Genomic DNA, 12,604 nt, shown 5'->3' with positions numbered 1-12,604 from the left:
GTACAGTATATTTTACATGTTTTATGTACAAATATTAAATAATAAAAACACCAATAATAACATTTCCCTGGCCACTTTAAATTTTGTTACTCTACAAGTCTAAATTAATTAGTGGCCAAAAAATCTGTTAACAAACTGACATAACATTTCATTGATCTGTGTATGTATTTTGATCAATGACAAAATATTTTTTTATTTTATATATAATCTTCAGCCATCATTTTGTCTGAAACCTTCTCCTTTTAGGAGTAAAAACTTTTTTTTATTTTAATAAAATAAGAAAAAAATTCGGTCTTTTTTTTTTTTTTTTTTTTTTTTTTTTTTTTGTTAATTGCAAACAAAGACTCACTGAACATTTTATAAAAGATAAGCATCTCCTTTCACAGAAACACAAAAAAAAAAAAAAAAAGAAATCCCCTAATCTTACCAAATATATGGTTAGCCTTTTTTGTTGTTGTTGTGCCAAGGAAAATTGCTGCCATCCAAAAGAAAACACCCTGCTGTCAGTTAATTTGTTCAAATTTGTGCAAAAAAAAAAAAAAAAAAAATTTGCTAACAGTGATTTGTGCTTAAAGGGTAGATGTCATAATTGCCTTTGCAATTGTTATGGCTACTTAACGTTTAGTTAATTTCCTTGGAGATGCTGTAGTCAATTTTCCCCATCATTTGTCTTGTGTTAAATGTGCTTGATCAGTCTTAATTGCACCAGTAAGGTGTCACATAACACGGGTTTCTTTCAAAAGTGCTGTTAGTGAAGTTTCATCAGGTTCCCATAGGCTTGCTCGCGCTGGGGCAGAACGGAGATGAGTGACAGCATGGGTGGGGTGTGAGTGAGTGTGATGAGCCACTGACACATCCATAACCACCAACCTTTTCATGATGCATGCTCTTACTGCTCCGTGAAACAGCTGCACTGCTGTATGTTGTCTTTAACTTTTTAATAGTTTGTGTCAGGTAAATGGCTCTCTCTTCCTGCAATAGATATGCAGATAATGGGCCTTGCAATGCCAAACACTTCCCAAGGGATCGCACCGTGTGGAAAAACAAATTAGTAGAAATTATATCGAAACAATTTTCTCTCAGAAATTGCTTGTAAATTTTGATTATTTACAAATAAATGGTAAGTGACACATTGGAGTAAGTGTTACATTTTAAAGTAGAAAGATTATTTATTAATCTATTTATTTAACAGTGTATAAATGCACTGAAAATCGTTTGAATTAAGGATATTCATGGAGAATTTGGAGTATTTTGGAGAAATTGGAGTAAAAATCCAACTGGCCTGATTTGTTAGACTGCGCCTGAAGTTGAGCTAAGTCAATATCTGTGTGCATTGGGTGCAATTTTATTAGCAGAGTAAAAGCATTCATTTTAAGTTATTGTACATACTTTCAGGAATATTTGGAGACATGAATCTAGATTTTAACCCCAATTTTATACGTTTTAGCAATATAAGTTTAGCAATAACCCTAGTTTTAGGGTTACATGTAAACATTTTTATTTATCAACAATGAAGTTCTCTATTTTTAATTGGGCTCATTTACCATATTTTTATGTTCAGATTACCTTTCATGTTCTTTAACACTCGTTCATTCTGGGCATTATAATGATGGTGATGCCTCAACATGTTGCCTTGATTTTTGTTTTTAGTGAGATCATTTTTTATGCAAAAGTTTTTAAATAGTTTTAATATTTTAGTCTTTAATTAGTTATCAGCCATAACGTTAAAATCATTAAAAGTATATTGCATAAAGCAGAATTTGTTACACATGATGCTTATTGTTCGGTAATACAAGTTGTGTAAATTTGACCAGTTTTGTCTTAAGGTCACCTGACCCAGATTTGATGAAGATCTGAAGTATTCTGCAAAATGATAATGAGAAAACCAGATACAAGCAGTCTATGTACCTTGGACTTTGATGAATAGGAAACAAAATGTATTTTGACACTAAAATGTATTTCATCACAACAGACCACAATTATTATTATTATTATTATTTTTTTACTAACTTCTCTTTTCTTTACCCAAATGTGTCCAAAGTTCAGTCAGTGTCCAAATCCATTTTATATACAACTTTTATTGTCGTATCTTTTAACTCCGATTAATTACCCTGATCATTTTTACAAGGGTAGCAAATATCCCCAAGTACCTGCAGGTGACCACATATAGATGGAAGAGCCACAGTGGAGCAGAGAGGAGTGAAGCACCTTTGGGAGGGACAGAGATGTGCCGCTACTTGCCTGTGCACACCTGTCGGCTCTGTGTTCCTCAACAGCTCCTCGGCTTAGATCATCTCCTCTTCCTCCATGCATGAGTTGTGCCTGGCTAGCGTGGAGAAAAATGTGGACCGGCTCTCGCCTCCCTTTTCCCTTGTGCTTTGAAGTGTAAAGTATGATTGCTTTTGGATTGCAGCCGCTCTCCTTGAAGGTTTTGACATGAAAAGCAGCCTGGGCTCTCAGGTTTATCCCATCGCCAGTGATCCAGGACTAAAGCAATCAGCTCCACTGCCTGAGAGATACAATTACCAAAGATAACTCAAATATTCTTACCTATATATCACGTTTGTTGAGACCTACATGATTTTTGTTTGAATAGGATGTAATGACCTTGGACCAGAAGCCTGACTAGTATCTGTAAAACATGTTTTAATGAAAGGAAAATGGAGAGAAAGTCATCCTGTTGTAATGATAGTGGCTCAAATAATGGGTCTTCATTTTCAGTTGCACTTCAAGAGTGCAACAACCGTTTTGTCTGAAAATTAAGGCATTTTCCCATGACTCATGGACAGTCATCTATCATGTTTAGTGTTTCAGGTGTTGTGTATTCTTAAATGTCACTCCAGTGTGTATTAATGTTATTATGCATTGTTCCAAGAGCCTGTGCTGGCATATCCTCAGGAGAATTTGATCGCTTCAGAGCTGATACCAGAGACTGGGGAATGACCTGAGCATTTTTATGATGAACTTTTCAGAACTGCATCTGTTTAAGCAAAATACATTAAAAAAAAATCTCTATGTTGATCTATTTAAAAATGTAACGTGTTTATTTTCAGCTTCATTACTTACGCATTCAGTGTCACATGAAATCAAATAAAATAGAAATATTTTGTGGCATAATAAATTCATTTTTATATCAATTTAATGCATCCTTAAATAAAATTATCTATTTCTTCTTCCAAAAAAAAAGTGTATGATATTTATTTTATTTATTTATTTTTACAGTTGATGTGCAATGTAAAGTCTGGGTGCTGAAGCAAAACCAGGTGAGAGCCATGTTAATACTCACTTCATTTTATGGATAATATGCAGAACATGTCCAGTTTTGCTGCTTTTAGTGAGTTACCTTTCTTTTAGATTTTAACAAGCATTCAGCAAGAACTTATTAATGTAAGAATCATTTCCTGTTACTACAGAAGCAATTAACCCCTCTCAATTATGATGCAGCGTCAGAAATATCCCAATCAAGAGAACCTATGCCATACTGAGAAACATTTGAAATGGGAAATTGCATCTTGAACTAAGCCTATCAAACAGGATTTACTGTTTATTTGTTTAATGATGTTGGACGACACATTTAGGCAGTCTATTTTCCCATTTTATATTTCATCGATTTACTTTTAATTAGGATTCCGTATTAAAACGACTGATATTAGCAACTTCACCCCAGATGGATTTTCCACGCTCTAGTCTTGATTCCTCTCTCTGATTTAAAGCTGCGGTAGGGAACTTTTGACGCTCTAGCGGTTAATAAACAGAACTGCTTGCGTCTTGCGGAAGAAAATCGTAGCCGGAACTACTTCTCTCTGTTTATGTCTATGAAGAATCACAAAGGTACTGGGTTACTCCGCCGCGGTACCCCCGAAGCAATCTAAAATAGTCCGAATATAAACACTTATTATAGGTGCACCCTAGTGACTCAGGACAAGCTAAAAACACGGTTTGGAAAATGGATTCATGGTGAACTCGCTTATTATATACATTTTTCTACATTTTGAACACAAACAAAGTTACGGACCGCAGCTCTGATTGGTTGTTTTTTACCGGGAGCGGATGACTTTCTGCAAATGGCAATAGGACCACTGGGAGGAGCCAGAGGAGCTTTATTTTTTCACAGATTATCTGATAGAATCACAGAATTTCACAGAATATCAGATCTGCTGACATTGTTGTCCTAATACCTCTTTTAGTTAACTGGGAAAGGATCTGAAATCTCTTTGGCTTCACGTATACTTTTTATGTAGCTAGGTCTAGATCTGGACTGACAATTGGGAAGTTGTAGGTTCAAAGCCTGTGAGGGGTGATTCATGAACTTTCACCTTTGCACCCTTTGGAACATAACCCCAGGATTCCTCAAGCTTTAGATAAAAGTGACATTTCTATATCTCCAGATGTAGTTGAGCCCTGCCAGACTGTTGGTGGAAAAGTATACACAAGCATACTCTAATAATTACCATTCTGAAAGTATGAGGAAAGCAGGTAGGACTTAGATCCCTCAGTGTTTTGACAGCTGCCTGGAGAGTTTTTGTCCTTCACTGCTGTTGTGGCCTTAAAGTCTGTGACTCACCCAGCCATGATCGGCCCAGCTGTGTAGCATGGATGTCTAGATCTGATCAAAGTTAGCGCAGGATTAGCGGTTAGCGCTGAGGCTGGTGACAGCTCTCGAGTCTCTCTGCAGTTTGATCTGATTAGCAGAGAGAGGATGGATGAAGATGATTGCGAGGTGAAACGTTCCTGGGAATTAATTCACACACCTGTGTTTGGTTCCCGGAGAGATCATGACAACTCTTTGCTTATCCATCATCAACAGGGATGCAGATGTTCGGCGCATGATGCTGATTGCTTTCATTTCAGTCTAAAACAGGAAGAATTTCTGTTATTTCAGACTCTCAATCATCTACTAGCCTCTTTTTGAACGTCCTTGTGTTATGACTAGTGATTCAGTCTGAGTTTACCCAAATATAACAATTCTGCCAACTTTTACTCACCCTCATAGTTCTGCAATCGTTGTTCTGTAGGACATGTAGATTATTCTAGTAGTGTTCTAATGTCTGGGAATCTAGTCAGCATGGAGATTTTAAGATTCAGTAAAGACATATAAGTACTAGGAAAGTAACGTAAAATAAGTCCAGTTGACTCATGCACCAAATTTTGAGCCTCCAAAGTTGATTGCTTTGTGTTATGAACAGATAAACGATTTAGTCATTTGTCAATGATAATCTTTGTTTTAAGTGAACTGTTCACTACTACGGTACAACTATACAGTTGAGTCAATGAGTTGAAATAAAGGCTGGAATACACTACACAACTTTTGCCCAAATTTTCTCACCTGATTTACAGTCTGGGGAAGTCAATACTAGTTTCCATTAGTCAGAGCCAGACTGCAGATTTTGCCCAGTCAGTATGTTTCTGTGTGAGTTTGTGTTTCCAAAATGACTTGAAAGTCTGTTAAGTGTGTGATCCTCTGTCATTTAGTTTTTTCTCTCTAACCATCTGCAAAGTCGACAAGTGTATGATGCAAAGTGATTTAACTATATTCATATCTGAAAAAGCCATGCAGTCATGTATTCCAGCCTTTAAGGTTTAGATCAGACTGAAAAGTGATTGAAGGTTAAAGTTTTTGTGGTTTATTAGATGGTTGATTAATTGGAAAATATGAATCATTCATGACATCTCCATTTCTCTTATATGAACTCTGAAGTCATATGAACCACTTTCAAAACGCTTTATCAATGTTGGAACTTGACACCTTAATTCTCATCAAATATGATATTCTTCAGAAATATACTTTTTGGGCCTCTACAGAAAAAACAAAAGCCATAGAGGCTTTCAAAAAACATGGGGGTGAGTAAAGGATGACATCAGTTTTGTGTGAAAAATGTATGTAACCGCGAGTGCATAATTCTCACTCAGAATTTCCTCAGCCCGTTTGACATGCTGTCAAAAAATAGTGTGGCATTTCTCTCTTAAGTACAATTTGGTCTTAGTTTGGAAAGTGATCTGTTTTCAAAGACCGGAGATCCATGACCCAAAACCATTGTTAGTGAACTCTGTCCTTAGCTCAGGACTGAACAATACACCTTGTTTGGACAGGTGATCTTATTCTTAATGTGAAGAAGGCTTTGAGTGAGATAACAGGCTTAGACGTCTTTTGGAACAAAGGCGTCAGGTTTTAATCTGACAGCAGAATTCCCAGTTAATGCCACGCATTCTCCATTTCAGATGAAAAAAAGAGAAGATTTTGCCAAAGAGAGGCATGTTGATTATGAAAACTCATCAAAGCCTTTCCTAAAGGATTTTTTTTTCTTTTAGTCATCGCAAATGAATGTCATACAAAACACCCAAATGCTGCAAATGGGCTTGTAAATGAATGTCAATTATGTGGGCCAATTAGTTTGATGTGTTTACTGTGTAAACAGAGACTGTTTGTTTGCACTCTCTGCAGGTTTTAACTGGAGCTCTGTTTGCATTGAGTTTTCTTACTGAGCGTTTCTCAGCTGTGAACCTTTTGATTCTTCCTTAATGATTTAATATGCATCTGTTATATCGCTGTTTTTTAATATGTAACCCTTGTACGCCGACAACAGAGTGAGAGTGACAAACAGGTCTCCCTGGCGGTTGTACGTGTCTTTGAAAGCGTTTGAGGATCAGCAACGGTGCTTTTCCCCATTTTCTCGCCACATTCCGATTGCAAAAGTCTGCTTTGTCATATTAATAAGTGAACACAGAAGCTGAAGAGTGCCTGAACTTGTCTATGGAACACTTCAGAATGACAGGCCTTTCCATATACTCTACTCCTCCCCAAACAGAAATGGTGGGATATTACTCATTTACTCTTTCAGAGTAACCGAGGTGTGGATTAGGAGGCATTAGGTGTCACCGCTGGACGTCTGCTGAAGAGTGATGCTAGAAGAAACATCTCTTAAATGAAGCATGGAATCAGTGGTCCCCTATGATTGGGTCATTTCCTTCAAACCCGGCCCTGTTTTATAGGATGAGTGGTCATAGGTGAGTCATGTGACTCAGGGAGAGGGTGGGACTCACACCTGACTCAGGTGAGAAAAGTTGTCTTGACTCTGGATCTTCTAAAAAGTTCTCTTGCTGCTGGATCTCTGGTTTGTTCTTCTGTAACAAGCCTAAAGAGACCGTTCATCACGTACACAAATCTATTTCTGGACTGAAAGGACCTTGTTGAAGTTGGGCCATGTTTGGCACTGGGCATTTGGTGTCTCCTCTGTCTTCTGCGGTCTTCCACTCTTCGGCTGCACACTTCTTCCCAGCGTTTCCCAGCAGGTTGGCCTCACCACAGATCTTCATCCCCGGGCCGCTGCTCAGCTACGAGCTCCTGCGCAGTTACCTGCAGCCCGAGCCCTGTAAACAGGCTCTGCTATTGGCCGCTCAGTCCACAGGACAACATGCGGAGAATATCGGTGAGCTCATTGCAACCTTATATCGCATTTTTGTTGTAACATCTAATATGGCATCTTTTATTTGATTGTTTGTGTTAAATACGATTTTCATTTTCATGTGAGAGGCAAAAAGGAGAACTTTTTATATATAGAATTGTCAGACCCTACAGAGAACAAGCAGTTATAAATAAAAAATTCATTTTCCCTCTTATCAATCACTTATCAATTATAGGAATTAGAGAGAGAGTTAGTGTTAGAGGGCCATGTTTTTTATAATTAATAAGTAAACAAGTAGATAGAATAGAATAGAATAGAATAGAATAGAATAGAATAGAGAGTACATCAGTGTTAGAAGGTCAAGTTTTCTTTAATAAAAAAGAAAATAATTAGATACTGTAGAATAGAAATGGAATAGAGTGCTAATATTAGATTGTAACTTTTTTTATAAATAAAAAGAAAAGTAAATAGAATAGAGAGTGCTAGTATTAGATGGTCAAGTTGTTTTAATAAAAAAGAAAACAAGTAGATGGAGTAGAGAGAGTTAGTGTTAAAGGATAGAAATTATGTGTCTTTAGTCGTTTCTTGAAGATCATTTATCACCCTGCTATTGATTATTTTATTATATCATTTATTATAGTATTTATTATAAGACTACTTGCTAAATAAATAAATATATTTTGAGTTAAAATCACTTCATTATGTCTTAAGAAAGAGGCCAAATACTGATGCGAGAGACATTTAAGGAAGTCATGACAACAATCAATTACAGTTTAATAACTGGCTAATCAGAATCATGTGTTTAAAAGAGAGTTGCAATATATGCAAATATGTAAATTTGCTCTCTAATATAATGTGTTGTAATGCAGAAAGCTAGGGAGGTAGCTCTGGGCGTTGTATATTTATTTAGGTGATGTGCTCTTAATAAAACATAGCATTCATTAAGAGAGGCCATTTGTGAATCATATTCTCTCATAATTGTCCATCCTCATTTTACAGTATTTAATAGGATTCAAAATGTTTACAAAGGATTGGCTAACAACTCGTGACTAACAATCAATTATCCGGCTCTGCTGAAGAGGGCTTAATGAACGCTGCGCTAATTATCCAATCTAGAGCCATTAGTTCCTTGTCAGCCTCTGGCAATTGTCTAATTGGTGGCTGTGATGTGGCTTCCAGATGAACCCCGGCCAGTGAAGCAGCGGCGAGCTCGGGCCAACTACAGCAGCTGGCAGCTGGAGGAGCTGGAGAAGGCCTTCGAGAGCACCCACTACCCAGACGTCTTCATGAGAGAAGCCCTGGCCCTCAGACTGGACCTGATCGAGGCCAGAGTGCAGGTTGACATCGCTTCAATCTCTTTGACTGTTGAGATGCATGGAATAGGAATATTAAAGATTTCTCGGAACCATTGCTAAGATTATTATTTTTATTTTACAAAATGTGCTGCATCGTTCTTCATTAAAGTGCTGTTTTGTCTCTAACATTTTCAGTGAGGAAATGCTGTAGTGATATGATAACATTTAGAATCTTCTAAATAATATTATGTATTTTATATTTTTTTCATTTTTTCATACATTTTCTTTTTTCAAGTAAATATATATGTATTATTTATATATATTATTATTATTTTTTTTTCTTAATGAGTAATTTCTATATTTTTCTACTAATAAAGTTAAGAAACCTACTTGAGAGGCTGAAAAAAAATATAAATTTTCTTGATGAATAATAAAAGAAAAATCTTTCATTTTTGATGATTTAACTAAAAAAAATTCTACTAAAAATATACAAAATCTAATTTACAAGAAAAAATGGAAAAGGAAAAAGCTATTTAGATTTTTCAAATGATTTTCTTAATGAGCTATTTTTAAATGTTCTATCGAAAAAATTTATTCTTAAAATCAGAGAAATTTACTTGAAAATCAAAACTGTAATGAAGAATTTTTTTTTTTCTTAATGAATTTTGATTTTCCTAATGATTTTTTAGTATTTTTTTTTTCCACTAACAGTTCTTAAAATAAGAAAAAGCTACTTGAGATGCATACTGGAAAATGAAACTGATATCAATATTTATCTAACGCACAATAAAAATAACAATATCTTTTCCTTTTGTTCCCATAGGTGTGGTTTCAAAACCGGCGGGCTAAAATGCGCAGGCAGATGAAGCTCCAGAGTCAGGCAGGAGAGCAGTGCGGCCGGCGCGACAGTGACGACAGACAGGAAGATTCGTCCAGCAGGAGCACAGCTCCAGAGCTCCACAGCAGCAGCAGCCCAGACTGGGACAGGAAACAGGAGAGAGGAAGCCCCACTTGGTCCAAACCCTCCTCATCAGCTATCCACAGCCCCGTGAGCGACATGCTTCAGCGGCCCAGAGATCAGGAGGGGTCAGAGATGCCCAGTCCGGAGGACTTCCGCTGCTGTAGCATTGCCAAACTGAGGGCTAAGGCCAGGGACTATGAGGCAGAGATCCACAGCACTGTGGCCAAGACCAGCAGAGAGAGGAAGATGAAGACACAGGTATCTGCCACAGGCCTGGAAAGAGACTGAAACAGATGCAGCCATTAAACATTACCTCCGTATCACACAGGGCACATTAAAAATCCCATTAAATTAATTATTTATTATTATGCACAATTATACACGCAATGAGGTTAAACAGTGTGACTGAGAACAGCGAATTTCTTCACTCTGTATTGTTTGTGCTTCTTAGATTGTCACAATATCATGTGTCATCTGTGAAACCAATAGACACTTTACAAAATTTCCAGGGTTCTCAGAAGTCATCGTCATAGCTGGGTAGACTTCCAAAGCAGTTAATATAAACTTTATAAACTCCTTTTTACCCCAATAGCAAAAGAGAAATTCAGGATGGTGTTGCTACAAGTTAACCAACAAGGAAAAATGATCAAGAGATTGATTGGAGAAGAGAAACATGCTGCAGTGTTAAAGTATTTTTATGTAATTTAATTTCATTGTATTATAGTAAAAAGTACTGTGTTATAATTGTACACTAGATTTAAAAAAAAAATTAAATACAAACCCTGTATTTACAATATTAATATCTGTGGAAATGCATCAACATAATCTGTGAAAAGGGTCCATAGTAATTTTTTTTATTTTTTTTAACAAATGTGACATTTATTTACTTTTAGAATTATTCTCTCTTTTTACATATTAGTAGTATTTTGAATGTTCTTTAATTATAATTAGTAGCAATTTATAAACCGCCTTTAAAACTAAATGTAAAAAAAAAAAATGTGTGAGGTTGCTTGCTTCGCTTTATGCCAACACTGGACGTTTACAACAGCGTTTTCTCAAATGTTGTTGGACTGACAGCTAGTGAACAAGAGGAGCTAAAAGAAGCAGCTCGTGGTGATCTCATCAATGGCCAACTCCTCTATCAGCTATCCTGTTACCCTGCGTGAAAACACAGGATGTCTGCAAGCTGCCACAGGCCCTCCCTAAACACAATAGGGACGGCTGAAAACTGCCTGCCTTTTCTGACAAGTGTGCTTTTTAAAGACTGCAACACACTTTTTATATGTATTTTCCTCCTCAGTAGATGTTGATTGTGCTGAACATTTGTTCATATACTGTAATTATTGCATATTTTTTGAAATCAATGTTTATTTCACGTTTCATGACTAACATTGGCATGTTTGTTTGTTTTTTAAGAAAATCTGCTATTTAAAGGGATCATTAAACCAAAAAAAGGACATTTCTGCATTAATGAATTAAATGGAATGAGCAACTGCTACATGTCCAATGAATATAAAGGTCCTCTGTTATGGAATTTCCTGTGGGATCAGAAGAATCATAAAGTCAGCTTCATTCAATGTTTGTGCATCCAAAGCCCTTGTTGAAGAGCCCAAAACTGCATTAGTCTTTAGGTCTTTAGAGCCAGTGTGGAGTAAGAGTGCCCTCCTCTGGGCAATCAGGTGCTCTTGAGTTTAAGGGCATCTTGTTTTGACATGAAGCAGGTCTGTTTGATCAGAACAGTCTTTACTCTCTTACACCAACAGTATTGAAGTCTATGGGGATATTGTGCATGAGAAATGGATTTAATGTGCAACAAGAGCTCAGATTGGCACAGCTTTGTCATACTCCGGTTTCTGTCTTTCTGAAGTCCGGTGTCAAGCTATAAATGATCCCATTGACTCTGCACCCATCCACAACTTGAGATGCACACCGTGGGTTACCTAAATTAAACTTAAAACCATCAGAGGAGGTGGACCATCTAAAATTACACTGAAAACAATCTCTCTCAGCCTTGGGAAAGCTGAACGGTGATGGTATTTCTGTCTACACTACAGTTATACACTTCTTATAATGTTAATTGCAGGTATTATGTTTATTAAGGAAGGGTTAGACCATTTAAAGCGATATATGTCTGTTTTATTAGTTATAGTAAAACAGGAGGAATGTTTTTTGGTTTATTTCCCAGGGTTTATATCCACAAATGAGATGGGCAGTGTGACCTTGTTAAGAGGCCATTGTAAACATTCATATGCAGCAATAATTTGAACTGATTTATGCTGATTGTTGTAAACATCCTCTGCAGCCCCCTGTGGTTTCTTCATAAACATATTCCACGTTTAAACCACCTGTGTCAAAAATATGGGTCATTCTTGTTATGAAGTACCTCAAGAGCAATGTTCTTGAACAAATGAATGCGTTTCATTAAGGAAGTATTTTTTTAAGGAAGTATTTTTTATAAAGTATTCACCCGACTGTCAGATAAGTAGTCTGATCGAGTTAAAACATTGAAACTTTATTATAGAACCTAACAGGTCAGAATAAAGAGTTAAAGTCATTGCTCAGAGAGGGATAGATAGCAAGTGCTTACATGGTGTCAAACTGACATTTATTTAAATGCTTTTTAACCTTTTGATCTATATAATAAATATAAATACCAAAATATAAATAGAAATTCTAAAACATTTAGTTAAAATGTCTATAAATAGGCTATATACTTCAAGTAATTTGGAGAGTTTAAAAAATTTTCTTTTATTTCCCAGCTGCTTTAAAGATTTAAATATATTTTAAAGCCGCAAAATTTGGAGCAACCTTCTATTTTGTGCATGAAACCTACATACAAATTCAAAGTCTTTGTTTCAAATAACATGTGTGTGTGTTTTTATGTTAAAAGTTATTGAAATGATTCTATTGCATGCTAACCTAAAATTTATTTTATGACAAAATAA

The 12,604-nt window shown here is 36.2% G+C and overlaps 1 protein-coding gene across 1 annotated transcript; it reads left to right on the top strand.

The window, feature by feature from the left end:
- The first annotated feature begins 6,948 nt into the window (after positions 1 to 6,948).
- On the top strand, positions 6,949 to 11,999 carry LOC113050042 (paired mesoderm homeobox protein 2-like). The gene is made up of 3 exons (XM_026212756.1): positions 6,949 to 7,427; positions 8,583 to 8,740; positions 9,522 to 11,999. Exons 1-3 carry the CDS (start codon positions 7,202 to 7,204, stop codon positions 9,945 to 9,947), a joined length of 810 nt encoding a protein of 269 aa, XP_026068541.1. The 5' UTR covers positions 6,949 to 7,201; the 3' UTR covers positions 9,948 to 11,999.
- The last annotated feature ends 605 nt before the right edge of the window (positions 12,000 to 12,604 follow it).

This window comes from Carassius auratus, chromosome 3 (genome assembly GCF_003368295.1).
Source record: "Carassius auratus strain Wakin chromosome 3, ASM336829v1, whole genome shotgun sequence".
Classification (NCBI taxonomy): Eukaryota; Metazoa; Chordata; class Actinopteri; order Cypriniformes; family Cyprinidae; genus Carassius; species Carassius auratus.
The sequence above is the reverse complement of the archived record's forward strand: the minus strand, read 5'-3'. Positions and strand labels throughout refer to the sequence as shown.

Excerpts from the sequence above, each read along its gene's own strand:
- LOC113050042 (XM_026212756.1), top strand. The coding sequence starts at position 7,202 with ATGTTTGGCACTGGGCATTTGGTGTCTCCTCTGTCTTCTGCGGTCTTC. Across the intron at positions 7,428-8,582 it reads ACAACATGCGGAGAATATCG|ATGAACCCCGGCCAGTGAAG; the intron begins GTGAGCTCATTG and ends TGTGGCTTCCAG. Across the intron at positions 8,741-9,521 it reads TGATCGAGGCCAGAGTGCAG|GTGTGGTTTCAAAACCGGCG; the intron begins GTTGACATCGCT and ends TTGTTCCCATAG.